The 20853-nt window shown below is 46.7% G+C and overlaps 1 protein-coding gene across 1 annotated transcript in view; it reads right to left on the reverse strand.

The window, feature by feature from the left end:
- Positions 1 to 20853, reverse strand: part of FBXW10B (F-box and WD repeat domain containing 10B) — a 322682-nt gene that overhangs the window by 131802 nt on the left and 170027 nt on the right. Inside the window, exon 9 of the mRNA XM_069654556.1 lies at positions 15049 to 15197. Within this exon, the coding sequence (XP_069510657.1) occupies positions 15049 to 15197 (149 nt within the window). The remainder of the gene's footprint in view (positions 1 to 15048; positions 15198 to 20853) is intronic.

A 20853-nucleotide genomic window follows, 5' to 3' on the forward strand; every position in this document is an offset into this window, starting at 1 on the left:
GCAGTGCAACATGCCCTCTTGCTAGCAGAATTGATTGAAGTAATTAACGACCCCCAAGATATAGCTTTCGTTAAATGTGCAGCATACACTAATGGAGATGACTATATCTCGAAAAGGTAATGAAACAGCAGACGCACATGCCAAGCATGCTGCATATTTTGGTGTACTATGGACCCCCCCAGAATCAGAGAGAGGGATGGGGAGGTCAATGGTAAGACAGATGATGAAGGAAGGGTACACTCATCTCCCTGCAACACAGATAATGGAATTGCAGGCAGCCGTACCAATGGCAGAAAAGGAACTGTGGGTAAAGAGAGGATGTACGATGTCCCCAACAGACGCTCTGGGGTGTCAAAATAATACTGGAAAAGTGGTCATGCCATTGGCACTGTTGAATACCGCCCTGGCCCAGCTTCATCATCCAGCACATACAGGAAAGGAAGTGATTGCAGCACGAATTAGGAAGGTTTGGTTCTGCCCCGAGTTAAATTCTCATGTTACTAATTTCATCAGCAACTGGCTCACATGCCAACAGTTTACGGCCGGTCACACGCTGCAAGTGATAAAAGGTACTATACCCCGGCCCAAAGGACACTTCCTACACCTTCATATTGACTGCGTTGATATGATCAATGTATGTCAAGGACATAGGTACATGATTGTAGTGGTATGTCCATTCTCCAGGTGGATTGAGACCGGACCCTACTCACACGTGGATGCATTTAGAGCATCTAGATTTCTAGTGAGCGAGGTCTTCACCAGGTGGGGTGTTTTCGAAGTGCTGCGGTCGGACAAGGGCCCACACTTTGCTAATGAAATGTTTGAGCACATCACATCTCTGCTGGATATTAAACATAAATGTACATGTGCATACCATCCGCTGGCCAACGGTGTCTGTGAACGCCTGAATGGCCTATTGAAAGAGGAAATTGCAAAAATTCAGCAGACAACTAAAAAGAGCTGGTTGTACTGCCTTCCGCTGGCTCTATTCAAGCTGAGGAATAGGCCAGGATCTGATCACCACCTCACTCCCCACGAGGTGGTGACAGACGTCAAATGCACCTTCCTTTAACGCCAACATCAAGAGCATTTACTGACCATGATAACACTGCAACTGTTTTTGGTGACGAAATGTATCAATATGTGTCTTCCTTGATTACTAGTGTCACCTTTGTATCTCAACAGCTCAAGCGCACGCAGGGCGGGTCGAAGAATTCTCAACAAGAAGACACCAACAAGGAACTAGCGAAGGAAGGACTATGCACTATTGCGGAGGGTGATCATGTGCTCCTCCGCAACTTCAATAGAAAGTGGAACAGCCCACGCTTTACGGGGTCCCACTTGGTGGAGGAAGTGGCTCCCAGAGAAGTGAAGCTGCACGATAAGTGCGCCTGGAATCACCTACACGACGTGAAGCCCTACACACATCAGACCCGCCCTAGCGTTGACGACAGGGCCATTGCAAGACCAACAACATCAACAACGTCGGTTACAGAGAAGGATACAGCAACCACCGCTGAGGACAATTGTGTCACTGCCCCTGACCACTCCCCAGTCACAAACACTGCCATAGACGTTGGACACTTGCCCATAGCCCACCTCATGGTCATGAGATCACAATGTAAACAAACCTCTGCCCAATCCAGCCCCAGTCCCCCCTCCAATGCCACCACCGATTGAAGGACATTGTACAACAAACTTGGATGTTACACACACCCATATAAAACACTTGTACCTTTTTCTCTATTTTCTCTCGCACATGCAGGTACCGCATATCATTGTATTGTTTAGAAAGTGAAGTAACTAACAGTGTGCTCTGCCCAGGAGTAGATGTTGCCCGCAGATGATAAGACCCCTGAGGCCCTTTCACACCAATTTGTATATCATATAAGAAGGCCGAAGTACCTAAAAAGAAGAAGGGTATGCGTATATTACACCGCATTTGTTTTGGCCATAGAACAATAATTTCCCTATCTTCACGAGCACTTGCCGCCTCTAAGAGATAGGTCACTAAGATTAGCGTGGGAACAACTCTTCGCCTGGGCACTGAACGATTACTTGATAGGGAGAGCTTAACTAACAAATACTAACAATAATAACGAGCACATTAAGGATTTTCAGGCGGGCACCTTTAACGTCGCAAGAATAAGCTGCCGGACTGCAGCGAGGTAAGAGCAAAATGCCAGTGAGAATAGCTCTTGTAATAAAATTACCCAGAACTAACATACCCCCTCCCACGGCTGCAACAGGTATGATATCAGGTTGTACTAGCAACCCTAAAGGTAAGGGAGGTAGAGTTAAACACAGCACATATTCGGACAATAAAGGTATCGATAATTACATAACAGATTCAGCACACGTCTCAAACAACATGTGGTACCACCAGATGACCCAAATTGGTAACCAGACAACGGAGGATAACTGCTATGTGTGCTCATTGATCCCATACGCCATGAGCACATCAAGAACATTCGTTGCCACTGAAATACAGGAAAAAACAGTGCAATGTATAATATATCTGGCACTATTCCAAATGAGGGGACGATTCCAAGGAATGGTGGTGAGAATGCAGTGGAAAACAAGGGACACATACCCATACGAAAATAATTTCCTCAAGACATACTTGAACTACCATAAAAGCAGCTTACATGCTGAAGCATTCACATACATGACAGCAGGCCCCGATAAAGGAGAAACGAAGAAAGTAACGCTAGAATACCTGCCGTGTGATTGGTACGCCACTGAGGTTCCTGGTGTACAGGGATGCTGGGAGAGGCCACTGATAACAATAACTGGGAAAATATACATGAACAATGAATGGGAAATAGGAGTGGTTGGGAGCAACATGATAACAAGAGAAAATATTACCACAATATAGGAGCACAACGACAGATGTTGGTAGACGTGGGGTAAATATGTACCCATGTTGACGTGGATGGAGAAGGATGAAGACCCAATAAGCATACTACCACTGACTGCACCCAAACTATGCTACCAACACAAAGGAGATGTGGATGTGGGATAAAACACCAACTGTGGAAGCGTATTAGAACTACCAGAGGGGGGTGCTGGAACGACAGTTATAATGGACCACTATTGGACCTGCGGGGATAAGGCATACCACACCTTGCCTCCGTTATGGAACGTAATATGTACCATGGTACACATCAATATACCATCACTGGTAGTGACTCAAAAACATGTTAACATGGCCAATTTCCCCAAGATGGACGAAGAGAACAAGAGGAGGAAAAGGTCTGTAGAATCACAAGAAGGAGAGAAAAATAACAACAATAACATTCTACCAAGAATGAAAAGACAAGGAGAACCCCTGACAGAAAACTACCTGTGGGGAAGATCGAAAACAGCACTCACCTCCATCCCACCAGAACACAGATTATTCAGCAGGGCTGCAATGTTCTTCTCGTCGATAATACACCCAGGACTACATGCATATGCAAACGCAAAATGGCTTCAGATCACCCGGTGGGAACTGATGATGCTGATTAATTCGACAGTAAATGGATTCAACGCCATAAAAGAAGAGCTACAAGCGGTAAGAATGGTAGCACTACAAAACAGATATGTGCTGGATCTTCTCACGGCTATGGAAGGAGGAGTTTGTGTGAAAATTGGACAAGCATGCTGCACATTTATCCCGGCTAACGATGCAGATAATGGGACACTTACTGAAGCAGTATCACAACTGGCCCAGATGCACTCCAAAATGATGGAAGCAAACGGGTAAAGAAGGATGCTAGTTGGTTTTCATTCATGTGGTCATGGATGCCATCATGGCTGTCAGATGGACTGAAGATTATAGTTGGATGCGTAATATTAGCTGCAGCAGTGTTGATTGTAATAAGGTTCTGGAAAGCCAGGAATGCACGCACTAGAGACGAAATGATAGAAATGGTCGGCATGCACCCCTTGATGCCAACTGACGACGACCAGCACACCGACGTGATAATAAAAGAAAGGGAGAGACTGCGTAAACAGATCCTTACCAACCACTTGGATACGCCATCTGTAAAATTGGAGAACCCGAGGAGCTATGTTGGAAGATGGGTATACTGCAAACCAGGCGGCAACTGTGTTTATATGTACTGGTCGTTCGAAGATCATGTCAACCACTATGGACATTTGGCTGGAATAACTAAAGTATGGAGAGTAAGAGGAGATAAAGAAAAATATATGTTTGTGGTCGACAAGTCGACGCGAGGGGGGACTGAAGTGGGAGAATGGGAAAACAAGCTCCCCCCAATCTCATTACGACCATGGCCTAGAGGATCACGGCCTAAGGACCCCCCACGGGACGAGTTCGTCTATCTACCAGATGACAAAATACCCTAGTTCAGGAACATAAGGGTATGCCCACCAGCTTGTCCGGCTCAGGCCGACACCTGCGGCATGGATGAACTCAACTGAGACAACAGCCACAAGTATCCACATCGTTAGAGATGCCATAACAACCTAGCCAACTGCCAAGAACACACGTGCCACCATGCACACTGGTCACTCACACACCAACCTACATGAAGAACATATCCAGTGCTATGACGTAGGTGACTGACACACCCACTGACGTGCATCGTTGTTATTTTTCAAATAGGCCTTTTTATAGTAATGCAGAAACGCAAGACGCTTGAAGAACTCGTGTATACGCTTGCTGACGCTTCTCCCACCACTCGCCCTGTGACGACACCATCATGTATACCTACCACTGCTTGTGACGCCATGTCAACCCGTGATCTCTGTATAATGGATTATGTATCGCCACCCATGAACTAGGCCCGAGTAGGCCACAAGAAAGAGCCCCACCATGAAAATCCTCTCAGAGCAAGAGTACAAGTGCTGATCATGCAGAACGAGCCCCAGCAAGAGCTCATAGCCAAGGCCATGATGTTGCAACTCGCATGCTACCAGCCCGGCGCCAAGGTTACACCTGTAAAAAAAAAGCCAAGCCCACAGAAACGGAATACAAATCTAATGTGCAGAATTCTGCTCCAGCTACGGTCTCTCCACACGTGACCAAGCCGATCTGACAAAGTGCCAGACCCACGAGACAGAAAGTCATCTGGGTCCCACGCCTGCGACACAGGTTGCAACAGCGAAGCAGCAAGATGGACACCTACGGCGATGGGAACGGCCCACTCACAAGTCTATGAGCAGACCTGTACGTTGTCTGCATAAACACATAGTTGCACATTGTTGCTAATGACAGGTACACCGCGAGCTGGGAACGACGATGGTCCCAGGCTTGGGGGCTTGCGGGAGGACCAATCAGAATGCAGGGGGGCTCATCACTGATGCCATTAATATTAGCCAATCACCAGGGGTCCCCTTGTAGCGGTTTTCAAGTAGCTAACAGTAGGGACAGCCCAAGTATACCACCTGACTCATCCTTAACCACTAATATCCTTCTCCATATGTATCCTATACTAACCCTACCACTCGGGGAACCAATCCAGAGTGGCAATAGGTTTTTTTGCTAACTTTCCCAGGTGACGCAGGTAGCGCGTCATACTGCTGTAACAAGGGCCTGTGAGCCCCACTAAGAGTGAGAGTCTGGACGGACGCGTACGAACCAAGACCCATCCCTGCCGTTGTTATAATAAATAGCAGAACCACCCTGTTCCTTGTGTGTGTCTCATACTCCTTTTGGGAAACACGGGAGGAGTTGGGGCTTCCCAGCCCGGAGGTCCGCGGACGGCTCTGCCGACCCCGGGATAATCACCCCGACACAAGTGTTTCAAGGAGCAATGAGGCAAGGGAGGGGAAACAGAGGGAAGACAGAGATAGCGATCCTACTAGGCCAGGTGACATTGAGATCGCGCAAGTGCAGGGGAAGGGGAAAAGTGCAGGCGGAAAGGGGAAGGGATAGTGCAGTACATAGGATAACAGTAAAATAAATAAAGACAATAATAATAAATAAATCAAAGTGCTGCCAGCCAATCAGCCCAGCCAATCAGCTCCCTGGCACCATTCAAACTCTGGGTGGTGGCTATGCTTTTAGGACAGCCAGCCCCCCAGTTGGAACTGGTTCCACGCATGCACACCAGAAGACAAAGAACAGTGGCGTTTCTGACTTCCCATTTCCGGTGCCCACAGACAAGCTGGAGCCTTGGCAGGTTTCACAAAGGCTTCCTGCCAAAGATTAAAAAAAGTCAAACCAGGACCTCCTTCTCCCAGCACGTGAGAAGAAGGACCATGAAGGAACATGCAAAAGAGAAATGGCGAATTAAGAATACAGCCACAATTTTGGGTCAATGGTGACCCTTCTGTGCACTACCATGGCTGAGTACAGCCTGGCAATAGAAAATACACAAAAGTAGGTAAGGAAAAACCACTGCCCCCAGCCATTCAGATTTGCCTGTCACTATAACCAAAAAGGAGGAGCATTGAGAAAGGAGATACAGTGTAACCCTCTAGCACCCCACATACAGTGGGTGTGCTGATCTCACATTATAAAAGTTAAGAAGGATACTAAATATCCCCCTGCCCTCAGGAACATGAGTTCTCAAAAGGAAAATAACAGAAAATAAAAGGGTAGCCTAACGGGCCCCCAGCCACACTGCACAGAGAGTGCTGTGTGTAGCAAAAGTCAAAAGACAGATGCCATCAAACATGGAGGAAAGTATTAAGTTAAAAAAAGAAATACACACTATCCCAAAAGATAGGGTAAAAGAATGAGTGAGTGTGGCAAAAGGTTCACATTCAGTCCGGGCAACAGATCAAAATCCATTAATCCTGCAAAAAGTGCTGGAGGACTCGCATGTGGAAGAGATTATGCATAAAAAATGAAAATCTACCCTAACAGTGCCCCTTGTGCAATGCGGACATTTAAGATGTTATACAAGTCTTATTCGTCTGTACACTTCTGATCATCATTAGACAGCGGCCCCTGAAACAATTGTTTCCAGATGCATTGCACCTTTTATATAACCCCTCATATGTTTATCTGTTTTAAAGTTTAGGCATTTTTTTTTTTTTTTAAATTCAAAATTTATTGATTTTATGCAAAGTCAACAATCATCTTCATACAGAGTTTATCAATAAGATATTGTAAATGGCTTGTAAGTAGAGTACCGTTTCCGTATGGAATGCGCATTAGTTCCTTAGAATTGCTCAATATTGCAAGTAAAATCTGTAATACCCAATCTCGCTCCCTCCCTCCCCCCTCCCCTCCCTTCTTTAACATTTCTAACTATGGGATTGAAAAACGACATTAAACAGTAAGACCACATCAAGAAAAGCTTTGAGTACAAATATAGTATTCGACCAGGACATATGACACGGCCCGTGACGCCGCGATAACGAAATTCATCGTTCATCGTTAGTATTGACAGAAATCACAGCAATAGTCTGCACACATTGATTTTACAGGGCGTGTTTGGCTCTGAACTCAGACCAGGCACTTTCAACATCCGTAAGGTCTCCGCGTAGGGCGGCAGTCAGGTGTTCCATTCTGTAGAGGGTTTGGGCAACCCCAAGCCATTCGGTTTTACTCGGGAGCTTTGGCCTCTTTCATACCATAGTGAGGCAGGCTCGTGCAGCCATCAGAAGACCGAGCACCATCGTGGATGCCTTTATAACTTTGTCCTCTGTTTCAATCAGACCAAACAGAATGAGCATTGGGTGCTGTACCCTTTCTTCATTGTCCAGGTCCTTAATCCAACTAAGAACCTCCGACCAATAAGTCTGAACCATTGTGCACCCCCACCACATGTGCCAGTAATCAGCCCGCATCCCACAGCCCCTCCAACAGTATGGGCTGACCCCTTGATACATCTTGGCGAGTCTGATCGGGTCATACTGCCACCTATACAATAACTTTAGTGCATGCAGTTTATACTGGCAGGATATTGAGGATTTCGCAGTACGTCTGCAAATTTGTAGCCACAATTTTTGCGAGATTGGTCTACCCATATCTACTTCCCATCTGCTCTTAAGGACCAGGGAGGAGGAAGTATCAGCCTCGATCAAAGCCGAGTACATAGCACTTATCAGGCCACTGGAGCCCGTACATCGATCAAGGATCATTTCAAACGGAGTAAGATCCCTCTGCAGTTGGTCCTTCCAGATTGACCTTGTCATCACCCCTTTGAGTCTTAAGTATAAGAAGACTGAGAGTGGGCCTATGTCAAGCGCCTCCTGGAGCTCCTGAATGGTTATAAAGGTTCCATTGCGCCATAATTGACCCGCCCTTTCCAGCCCTGCTTGATACCATGTATCATAGCCTCCCGGTTCTGGGATTGCATCCCGAATTCCTGGTGACCAAAGGTGTCCCAAGGGAGATGGCCATGTCGTGACGCCCTTCATTTTCCCGCCAGGTTTCCATACAGCCCACAATGCGCCCAAGATAGGATGGGATCTGATTCCCTCCCGCAATTGAGATCTGGGGACCCACAACCATTCGGACACAATAAAGGGACGGAGGTGATAATTATCCAGCGCTATCCACTGAGGCTCTGAACGTTGCCTAAAGTGCGGGACGAGAACCCTAAGTAGCGTCGCCCTGTAATATGTCTCCATATCCGGGAGGCCTACTCCTGCGTTGTCTTTGCGGAGCTGGAGTAAAGGTCTCGGAATCCTTGGCTTCTGGCCCTGCCATAGGAAGGTCAGGAACAATTGTCTCACTGCTGTGAAATATTCTGGGGGGATCCTAATGGGGAGCATCTGAAATAAATATAATATCTTGGGGAGAAAGACCATCTTTATGGCATTTAAGCGGCCCATCCAGGAGATCGTGAGCTTAGACCACCGTTGGCTATCTTTCTGTAGAGCGAGTGATAGTGGTGGAAAGTTAGCTCCATATAAGGAGTCAAGGTCACGGGTGACATTGATGCCCAAGTAACGGAGCGTAGTTAGGCTGACTTGAACTCCTAGCGGGGCAAAGCGCGCGATCTCAGAGTCCCTGTCTTTATCAATCGGGAGGAGGACTGACTTTCCTGTGTTGATTCTTAAGCCGGCCAGTGCACCGTATTCTTCAATTATGCCGAGCGCAGCTGGGATTGATTCTAAGGGGTCCGTCAGATGAAGCAGGATATCATCCGCGTATAATCCCAGTTTGTACTCCCGATCTCCTACCTTGATGCCCTTAACTCTACTGTCACTCCTTAGTTTCTGCGCCAATGGTTCGAGGGACATCACAAATAATATTGCTGACATTGGGCAACCCTGTCTCGTTCCTCTCTCAAGGGGAAACCAGCGAGAGTATCCTCCATTCACTGCCACAGACGTCGTGGGGGAGGTGTACAACGCTTTAATGGCGCAGCGGAGCTTCGGTCCCAACCCATTAGACACTAACACTCTTTCTAAAAAGTCCCATGACACCCTATCAAAAGCCTTCTCAGCATCCAATGACAGAAGAGATGGGTCCCCCTTCATTCCCTGTGCCTCGTGAAGTAAGTGTAGCGTTTTCCTCATGGTATCTGCGCCCTGCCTACCCAGGACAAAGCCAACTTGGTCGGAGTGTATTAATCTAGGGAGATATGTTTCAAGCCGGGCCGCAATGACTCTGGCATACACTTTTGCGTCGATGTTAAGGAGTGATATGGGGCGATAAGAGCTACAGTATTTGGGGTCTCGACCTTCCTTAGGAATTACAGCCAGGAGGGCCTGAGAGAAGGATGGGGGGGCCTGACCTGTATTGAAGATATGATTAAATAAGGATGCTAGGAAAGGGGCAATAAGGCTGGAGAATGTTTTATAGAAACCTGGTGTGAATCCATCATCCCCCGGGGCTTTCCCTATTTTCAACCTCTTAATGGCATTGTCAACTTCATCCTCAGTGATTGGTGTATCTAGGGATTCGGCCTCCGTACCCGTGAGAGTAGGAAGACGTGCGTCCTCAAGATATGCGTCTATGCATCCCACAGGGGGAGGGGGGTCACACATATATAGGTCTTCATAGAAGTAGGCAAATGCCTCTTGTATGCCCTCCGGGGACGTGACCGTCGTATCTATAAGAGTGCCGTCAGTCCTCTCAATTATATCGACCCATCTTTCCGCCTTCTGTGCACGAAGGCGAGCCGCCAACAAAGCGTCTGCTTTATCCCCCTTCTCGTAATACTTTTGCTTAAGGCACTGTAGGGTCTGGGCTGTTTTGCCAGCAATCAGTATCCTCAATTCCTCTCTGAGTTGTTTGGATTCAGTTAAGTACTTAGGCCTATCGGACGGGGAAGATTGCGCCAGGTTCTGGGCCACACCAAGCCTCTCCCTAATGCCCCTCTCCACTAAGGCACGTTCCCTTTTCTTTCGGGCCCCTTCCCTTATGAGGACTCCCCTCCAAGTTGCCTTGGCTGCCTCCCACACAGACACCTTCCCCACTTCTCCTGTATCATTAGTGGAAAAGAATTGCGCGATTTCGGTTTCAAAGGTCTCCTTAAAGACTGAGTCAGCCCAGAGGGAATCATTACACCTCCATTTGGTATTTCGGGGTGCGAGCTCAGTCCAAGACATGTCAATCGCAACCATGTCGTGGTCGGACCATGCGGAGGGATATATGGTGGCGGCTTGCAGCACGCGCAGAAGGTCGTTGGAAAGGAAAATATAGTCGATGCGTGTGAGTGTGTCGTGGGGGAGGGAGTGAAAGGTAAAGCCTCTTTCTAACGGGTGCAGATATCGCCAACTGTCAACAAGGCCATACAGGTCAAGGGTAAACTTAATGTCGGCCTCAGTTCGGATAACGGGCGGGTCCAGTGCGTCGGCTCTGGTTTGTCTGTCAATGGAGCTGTCCATCCATGTATTGAAGTCCCCACCCAGGACAGTGTGCCCCTTAGCCATATTGAAGACCTTTTCGGAGATTTTATGAAGGAACCGATTTTGTCCCTGATTGGGTGCGTAAAGTGTGGCCAAAGTAATTATTATGCCCCCTATGTTGCCCACAACCGTGACCGCCCTACCTTCAGTATCTGTCCATATGTCAAGAACTGTCATCCGCAGAGATTTGCGAATCAGAATCCCCACCCCAGCCTTCTTCAGTATACCCGAGCTCCAGTAAGCGAGCCCAATCTCCCGTGATGGTATGGCCCTCTCCTCACCCCTCCGGTATCTTGTTTCTTGAAGGAACAGGATGTCTACTTTCGAGTGCCTGAATTCCCTGGCCACCATTGATCGTTTTGTGGGGGAGTTCAAGCCTTTGACGTTAAGTGTGCAAATGCGTAATGTGTCGCTACAGGACATAGGTGCCATCATAGATATGTTCAAAGGACGTGAACGGCCATTTCGTCTGAGCCGTGGCACATAACCCGTCGGCTATTGCAACGTGTGGGTCAGTGTCATATGAGTGGATCCCAAAGAATTTTCTAAAGGCCAACGACCAGGTCGTTCGGTGCGTACAATAGACCCCAATGTTTCCGAGATGCATCTGTGCTTCTATTGGGTCAAAATTAGTGCAAACTGTGCGTTCCCCAAACACCCTCTCCCCCACCCCCCTCCCCAGCCCCAACTTAGTCGGCGCCCGATTCGCCCAGGTTAACATCACCCAGCCGAGCTCGGACCACCAGTGAAGACCGCAGAACAGACGGTCCTACCATAATACAATCACATATATCAGTGAACCCCCAACTTTCATGCGCTTCTGACGCTAGCAATAATCTAATAATAGAGTCATCAACCTCCCCCCAGGAGCCAACACAATGTGAATATTACTTCATATCGCAAGGTGGGCTTCTGAGGCACACAGAGCTATGGATACCTAGCTCGTGGAGAAAATGAGCAATCGGAATTCGGCCTACAGGCCATCTATGGAAGTCGCGGAGCAGGAGGATAACTCCTGTACACAAACCCATAACCTCTTCAGCAGAATAACCTGAACAGTCTACACACTTTCAGTGTTCCATGTCCTGGGAAGCGTTCATCTTTCTGTATTTCCTAGAACCTGGAATCCTTCTCCGCCGTGGAGCCTTGGTTTTCCATTCGCCGCCAGATTTCCCCTGATCCTCATGAGAAGAAGCATCTTCCGGCGGGTCTATCAGATCCGATATGCAGTCGGCAATATCTTTTTCCGAGGCAAGTCTCATTGTCGAGCCTTCCCACTCGAAGGTGAGGGAGAATGGGTACCCCCATCGGTATCTGGCACCCTTGTCCTTCAACATTTTCGTGATCGGAGAGCACTTTTTTCTCATTGCTAGTGTGAAGGAGGATAGGTCCTGGTAGAGGGAGATAACGGAGTTTTCCAAGGACAGTTGTGGAGCGTTTCTGGCCTTGTCCAAAACTCGTGCTCTGTCCGCGTAATTATGAAATCGGGCCAGGACCGATCTCGGGCCTCCAGGTCTACCTCCAGCCCTGTGGATTCGGTCAATTTTAGGTGCATCTATCGTGTCGTCGTTATAGAGGAGCTTCAGGATAGCGTGTAGTGAGCGTGTCAGGTCCAGCTCGGTTTCACCCTCTTTCTCCGGAACACCAAAAACTCGGATATTGTTGCGACGCTCTCTGTTTTCAAGGTCGTCGACCTTAAGACGCAATTCGTTTTCTCTGTTTGCTATGTCGGCAATGCGGTGATCCATCTGGGCTTCTAATACACTCAGAGATGTTTGGTTGTGCTCAACCTGTTCGAGCCTGTCATCCATTTTGTCTATCCGTTGTGTGATCTTATCTATCCTACTGCCAATGTCTGCTCGCATGCCTTTCATTTCAGCAAGCAAATCAGCTACATCTGCCTTGGTCGCAGCAGCCTCGGGCCCTGCTGATGACATCGTGGAAATCAAAAAGGGGGATCTGGCAATTGGTGAGAACGTATATTTCGCCAACTTGGTCCTAGGGTCCATGGGGGATGGGACCCCGAAACACCCAGCAGGGTAAGAAGGATCCTATTAATCTTCCATGGATGTAGTGTTGGGTCTCTGATGCACAATATTTCTGATATGGACACGGGCCACCAGAATCTCATAAATCTTTTACCAGTACTTGACTGCGGAGATATACATGTAGGATTGCGCAGCAGGGAAAGTTAAGTTTGGACTGACTATTTGCTTTCGGGTGGAGAGACACAAGCATATGTCAGCGCGTCCAGCAAGTACGATGAGACATAAGGGTTTGCCAGAGGAGATCTGCGAGGACTCCAAGGTGTGTTGCCAGTGCGCGGTGTAGGCTTCCGTTCTCACAGTGATAACTGCTGGGGTACTCGAGGAGGCACACGCCCCAATCCTTTGGGGGCCCAACCCTTAGTACCGGTGATTTTGTGGGGTATGCGGTGTTGTACCACATGCAGGGTGTCTAGGTAGAGCCACGTCCGCTGGGGGGGGGACACCACAGGGCACTCCGGGGCTCCATATCTGCGCAGACCGTTTCTTCCTCCACGGTCAATATGTGCGGGTCCTCCTCCAGCCCTCCCCTCCGGTCATGCAGCGAGTGCCGGGCTCCTTTGGAGGGCGGTCGCGGGAGAGGGCTATGCCCCACCGCGCCACCGGGCCGGGGGCCGAAGACAGGTCAGCAGAGACCGGCAGCGGAGGGGGCAGTCGTCTTGTGGCGCAAGGGGGGGAGGGGGAGATCCACTCACCGTGCGGCGGTAGGGGTGTCGGCGAGCTCTGAGAGGGGGCTCCCAGCCAAATAGAGCGGCAGCGCACAGCTCCAGGAACCGCGTCGGAGCAATTCCAGAAAACGGCTCTTCCCGCGTGCGCTCTGGCCTGCAACGGAAGATCCGCAGCTCGCACACCGCGCCAGAGGCCAAAGTTATTTTCGTCGTGATGCCGCCACCGATTCTCGCCAAGTTTTTTCTCAGACGGGGAGGACACCGTCCGTGACCTCTCGCTCGAAAATCAGCACCGGGGGGGGTCTCAAAGTGGGGGTTCACTGTCACTTTCCGGACCCTGAATACGGAGCTCACACGGAGAGGCGACTCATCCGTGCGCCCCCTGGTGGCCGTCAGAAAGAAAAAATAGTTTAGGCATTTTTAACAGTTTTTGCTTCTTCAATGTATGAGTTTATGAAAAGTGACTAATATGTATACATTTGTACTATTGGCTCTGTATGTTGTTTGGCCGACAGACTGTTTTATTGACAATAAATAAAAATGTGTTGGAACCTAATGAGGCCAACACATTGGAAGGTCCACTAGCTCCACCATAGCCACAAAGGGGTTTGTTTTGGCATAGGATATGCAGCGGTGGAGTATTGGCCGGGAACTTTTGTTTGGGGTAGTGATTTGAGTGAGTAGGTTGAAAAGCAGAGTTATTAAAGGATGTGAAGTAGTATGAAAAGCAGAGTTATTTATGGGGAGAAGTGTGAATTTTTGATTTCATGCCACACAATAACCCTATGCCATGCCCCCATACATTATGTTAGGAGAGAATAATTCAGTGTGTGTATTAATTGAATCCGTAATTTAAAAATAAACAACCATTCACAAAGTCAACCGTTTGGGGTGTTTCCCTATACATATATTTTGAAAATATCAACTTTCATACATTAAAACTTTCTGCAAATCACCCCAATATATTAATTCCAATGTCCTATCATTCTGTACATTCTTTATATAAAAGCAAGACATAAGACTAGCTAAGTAAAGTAATGTAGTTCAGGGCAGTGTGCTGGGATGCTGAACTGTTCAGCTGAAGGCATACTTAGGTAAGCCGTTTTATTACACGGGGAGTTGACCAATCGCTGCAGTTATCCATTCCCTTTCAAACAGCTGTTTTGCAGGCAGAAATACCCGTTTCAAAATTACTCTAACATGACAAGATAACAGATAATGTGCAACTGCATAAGCTTGTGCATGTCCCTCCACAAATAGCAAAAGTGCCAAGCCCACATATACTTCCCACAGCATTTTCTTTTCAGATGGTAGCAGAACCCCCACGAGCCAAGACTAATCTGGATTTGCAGTGGGGTACATTTGAAGGCTGGTCACAACTTGGTATGGAATTCTCACCAGGTATGTGCTGCCTCACTTGCCACGTTCATGATTAATGCAAAGATTAAGATCACCAGTTCTACATTCTTGGCTATGTTGTGTGCCGTCTGCTCCTGCTCTTGCCCATAGCAAACTTATTCCCTTTCTGGGGGACCTCAGCCACCTGCAATCTATCATAGCCATTTTATTACCTTGACCAGCCGAGAAGTGGGCACGTGCCATACTTTCACCAGTGCCTTCTCGCAGCCGCTCACAACAAACTCGCCACTAATTTTCACAGATGAAATGGCGTCTCTATGCTTAAAGGTCATAAGGCACTTTCCAGACTCCACGTTCCACACTGTAAAAAAAAAAGAAAAAAAAATATCAGAATCAAACAGGTGCATAGTCCAAGCTTTGCACAGCCTGCAACGTATTTCCTACAGAACACTCATTGCTAGATAATATATGTGAAAACACTTTTGGTTAAACACTGAATAATTATCTAGCGAGTATGTCAAATTACCAGTCCGCGCCGCCAAAACTATGTAGCATTAATCCTTCTGGCCAGTGAACATATTGCACTTCCTTTTCTTAGTAGTATTTATTCTGAATCCACCATTACTATGAAATTGCAGAGGCGGGAAATTCATTTTTCTTTCTACCCTAGGCTAGGTGTAAAGGGTTGGTGCACAGACAATGTCACTAGTGCCAGGAGATCTGGCCTCCATTGGATCTGACTTTGTTCATGACACTAATGACATCACAACATAAAGTAATTCAAGAAAGGTGGCCCTTTTGTGACCAGTAAGTTGTGATTGCTAGGTCTCCTAGTTCAACCATCTCTGAGCAACAACCAGTACCCAGCCCCACACCCATGTCGCTTTTCTAGACTCGTGACTTCTCTATATCCCCTATTCAATTCTTTAGCGCGCTACACATCTCAACATATATGGCACCGTGGTTTAGAAAATGCTCATTAAAAATATAAACCTCGTGGCTGCTATTAGAAGGGCATTCAACATATGGCTTAATGTAGATATTTTGTAATCTAAAAGGTGGGATTTCATTCATTGATTGATTGATGTAATTCTTTTGGTCTATCACTCAAACCAGCAGGCGACCAATCACAATAAATAAAGGTGATCCCAAAGCCAGAAAGATCCACAGGCATCCGAAAAAGTGGAAGAATAAGTCTGCATACTTCTTAGAAGAAGTTGAATAATAGACGTTTCTTCCCTTTTTAGTACCAAGGACCAGGGAATTAATGTGATTGGCTGACCAATGGGTTTCTTTCATGTGGAAACATGAGCTCCCTATTGTTTGCTCAGACTAATATTACTCTGACCTGGGGCCAGATTACAGAAAATTTGCACTGGTCCAAGTGCAAAACTGCACAGTATTAGCAGTAGAGCAAAGTATGCCCCATTTCTGAAAACACTTATAAATATTAGAAAACCATTGCACCATGACAAGTGCAGACTGGCATGGTATAAGCACCAAGGCAAAAACTGCACAAGTGCAAAAAATATACATTTTCAATTAATTTTTGCACCAGAGCAAAGTATGCCCTACTGCTAATACCATTCCGTATTGGCACTAGGGCAAACTTTGCTCTGGTGCAAAAATACAGTGAAAATGTATCTTGTTTGTACTACTCCCATTTTTTGCCCCAATGCTTATAACATGCCAAAATGCACTTGTCATGGTGCAATGGTTTTTAATATTTGCAAATGTTTTTAGAAATAGGGCAAACTTCCGGAATGGTTTTGTTTTAAAATAAAAGTGTAGGAAGAAGTTGAAACCTTCACTTTCAGTGCGCTGCACTGAACGTTCCCTTAAACAGCAGGTGCAAGTGTTTGGGGGGTGTATTGTGTGTGGGAGGGGTTGTAGCAATGGGGTTTGTAGGGAGCAGGGGCAAGCCAGCAGGGAACATAGCTCCACTACTTCTTTTCGTACGCTTCGACCACTGTGTTAGATGGGTTTTGAAGATACAGTTTTGTTTCTTAGAAATGTTGGCTGCATGCTGTGTGTTGTGTGTTTTGGGGGTGCTCTTCATATTTAAAATTGGAGTGTGTAAGGGGGGATTTATTTAGGGGACTTTAAACAGCCTCTCAAAGGCATCGGGGTAGGGGTGTTCTGGGTAGGAATAGCACCACAAAGCATTCTTTCTTCAATTTATCTGGACCTATAGTCAGTGGGTTCTGGGATATGTTGTAAGTGCATCGTGGATAATTGTGAGGTCAGTGATTTCTCAAAGTTGGCGCTTTCCTCTTCAAACCAGATATTTAAATCTCCTAGTTGATCAGGTGATTCAAGTTTTATACTGGTTTCGATAATTTCATCTGTAAATGACTGTGTGAAAGACAAGTTGTATGTGGGCATTCTGTAGATGAGTAAAAATGAATGATTGGTTTGATGGTCATGAGTTATGGGGCTGAAAAACAATTCACAATTTGGGATTGTCAATGATTTTGAAGTTGGCTTTGTATGCAGCAACTAGGCCACCTCCTCTTTTTCCTTCCCGGTTGGCCTGCCGAAGTTCGAAGTAATTTGGGAGTGATTCATGCACAACTACCTTGAAATCCTCCATTAGTCAGGTTTCAGTGAGGAAAATGATGTCAGTTCCACTTTTGTTGACAAGCTCATGTATCTCTGTTCCGTGTTTTGACATTGGTCTGCCTTTGACAAGGATGCAGTGAATATTTTAGTTTTTCGAGGTTTGTTTGTCCTAGCAGGTTGTGTCAGTAAGCCGATCTGTGATTGGTTCCTCCTTTCCTCCGATCCTGCAGTTGGCTTTAGTGTGTTGGTTGTGGTGTGAGACCATGGTTGTTTCCAGTTCTTCTTTGAGCAGTACGTTGCATGTACAGTCGATGGCATCTTTGGCGATGGCTGTGGGTTTGTTGCATTGAGTTATGTTGTCTTGCAGGCAGTGCTCCAGATACTTTGGAGGTGGTAGTATTTTACTCCCTATTTTTTAAAGTTGGGAGTTAAATGATTCTTTAGGGAATAAAAATGTAAGTCCAAATTCTGATGGAAGTATTTTATAAGCGGGAAACATGTTTCAGCTGGAAAACAGAAATGTTTTTGCAATAATTATTTTTTTGTACCTAGTTATGCATGTACATTAAAAGATACATATTTACTTCTTCCGGTAGTAATAATAATAGTTTCTTCCTGTGGTACTATGTGTGCTACTGGTACAAACATATCCATATCCATGGAACTGTGTGTATGAAAGCAGGGTTCCAATTTTTTTGTTAGGAGCATTTTTAACTAGCTGTTTTCATTTTTTGTGAGTATTTGCATATTTTTAGAGGGTAAAAATGGCAAATACACCCCTTATCCGTAGGGCTGCTTGCAGGTTTTTGGTGATGTACCGCTTAAGGTGGGTTACTTGTATTCTAGTACTTTGATCCTCATCCAAACTTGTAGTTCAAATGTCTTTGGGTTGCTGGATGAGATGGTGTGTAGATAGATGGGTAACACAAGACATCGGGCATGATCACAAGTTGGGCGATAGCCCTTAAATGGGGCATTAACGCTGTTACCACCGCATTTAATGGTCTGCCCAATCTCGAGTCTGGTGTGGTAAACACGCCAAAAAAATGCCAATGTTTGGTGCAATTAACAGTTCGCACCCAACCCGTGATCCAGCGGTGTATGGGAGCGAGGGGTCCTCAGGCCCCCTCGCGTCGTACGCTCCTCAGTACAAGGCTTGGCCCGCGTGCCTCCGGAAGTGGGATTGCCCCTTGCCCTTATGTAAAGTTAACCACGGTTGACTACTGCATAGATGGGACTACTGAGCAGGACACGGGCCATCCATCTTTTGTGCCCCCTTTCGACTCCATCTTGGATAAACAGGCCTCACTGCGATAGTACAGCAATGCTCAGCTCCCCTTCCACCGCAGCAGCCAAGGACAGAGACACACACACTCAAGGCGCGCAGGCAGCTGGCTGGCCCCCACCCTTGCACTCCCCCTGCGAAGGAAAGCTCTGCGCTTCCATTTCTCACGCTGAAGCCGGAGAAAGTTGCAACAATCAATATGCTACAGTTTTCTTCCTCTAAGATCACTGCTCGCCTGAGAACCGGCATGTGAACCAGAATTAGCTAAGCACTTTCTGCTCGATTCATCCCCATAAACGTGCCAGCCACCCACCCCCATTTTAGAAAAATGTATTGTCATCTTGACCCTGCGCTCCCTGTAAGGTATTTCTTTCAAGTGCCAGACCCTCGCCTCTGCTGCGAAACCCACCGAACACACCCATTACTAGCCTTAAGCACTTTTACTACTATATATGTTTTTACTTGTACTAATGAGTTTGAAACCTAGGAAAAGATGCGAAACACAGCCTGATTCTTCTACATGCACAATAAGGTCAAGGTCTCCAGATAAAGCCACAAATTACCCAATTGTACTGACAATAATCATTGTGTGTGACGTATGTAGAAATGTGAAAAGTAGCATAAAATGTTTTAAATAATTTGTTATTTAGTGTGTAACATATTAGCTTATGTAGTGACCACAGTGACCGGACCTTGACCTGCGTGGAGCACAAGATGTTTGACGTCCGTCATCTCGTCAGCCACTCAGCCAACCAGAAGGAAGAGATGCCACCCACACCTACAGCACCACGCCTGGCCAATAGGGTCCATTTAGCATTTTTTGTTAGAGTTACTTTAATTAATATATATACTAGCACTGATGTAAATGTGGTTGGGAGTTTTCGGGTTATTTCCTAGCTGGAGAAATAAACCATCATTTGAACTCTTGCAGCCGGGTCTCAGTGCCTCCTTCCCCGACAAGGGGTTGTGTCAGTATTTTATTTTCTCTCACACGTAGTAAGCCGGGGAAGGGCACCTACATTTTTGGTGACCCCAATGTGATTTAAAGAGGTGCTTTGAGGCCTGCGCCGCCCGGCAGCGAGATCCAGGGCGCCCCCCAGCAGAACCATCGCCTCCGCGGTTGACCAGACTGTGCACACCAAGAAGAAAGGGTCAAGCGTTCCCGGTTGACGAATACCCGATCGAAAAAGCGGCTCGACAAGGCAGGCCACGGCTTGGTTGGGGGACGGACCGGAGCGAGGTCCGGCAGTGAGCGGTGACCCTCGGAGTACCTGACTGAACACGTGGAGTCCCGGTTGCAAAGACCCAAAAGGAAGGTAAGGGGAAATATGGGAAGAAGGGAACGAGCAACAAAGGGAAGGTAGTTAAGAATAGGGTCTGCGTGAGTGACGGTGAGGCTTTTCTGATCTATCCTTTATATGGCCATTAGGTATTGTAAGAAGTAAGAAGAAGAAGAGAAGTGGTATCCTAGCCCTTACGGGGTAGAAGGCGGCGCCGCATAGCATTTGTCCCGATCAAGTGCAGAATAGAGATAAAGAGAAAAATAGTAGGGGTCTCGTGTAGGCTCGGAGTAGTTTTTAGAATATTGTTTTTCTGTCCAAGTAAGAAATCTTGAGACATAATAAAGGTGAACGGGGTGGGGAGTGAATGCGAAATAGTAGGTAGAATAGGGAAGAAGAAAAACCAGGGACAGTAACGGGAATAGGGAAAGAACAAACGCGTGCAGGCAGTGCATGTGTATGTTGCATGATTATATGTTTGTCGGTCTGCTTTTGTGTATATGTCTTGTTGAACACGCTAAAGTATTTCAGTACAAGTAATTTGTGATTGATATAAGATAAAGCAAAGAAATAAATTGTGAGAGGTGACCAGGTAACACCTCTCAAGAAAGCTAATGTGACATTTGGTAATTGTGAACATTGATAAAGAACGTATTATCTCCACATATTGTAACTAACATACCAAGTGAGAGGTGGGAAGAGATTCAAGGGTACACGAACACACAAGAAAGGAAAAGAAGCATTGCCATGGGGGGGAGTAACACCACTGGCACATATTTGCCAGCACCTTCCACTATATAGCGACAGGATACAGAACTATCACGATCAATGGAACACTGAGATAAAAGGAGACGGGGTTACACCAATATGGCCAGAAGGAGGATCATTTA

The sequence above is a fragment of the Ambystoma mexicanum genome, chromosome 3q (assembly GCF_040938575.1).
Source record: "Ambystoma mexicanum isolate Mex_15411 chromosome 3q, UKY_AmexF1_1, whole genome shotgun sequence".
NCBI lineage: Eukaryota > Metazoa > Chordata > Amphibia > Caudata > Ambystomatidae > Ambystoma > Ambystoma mexicanum.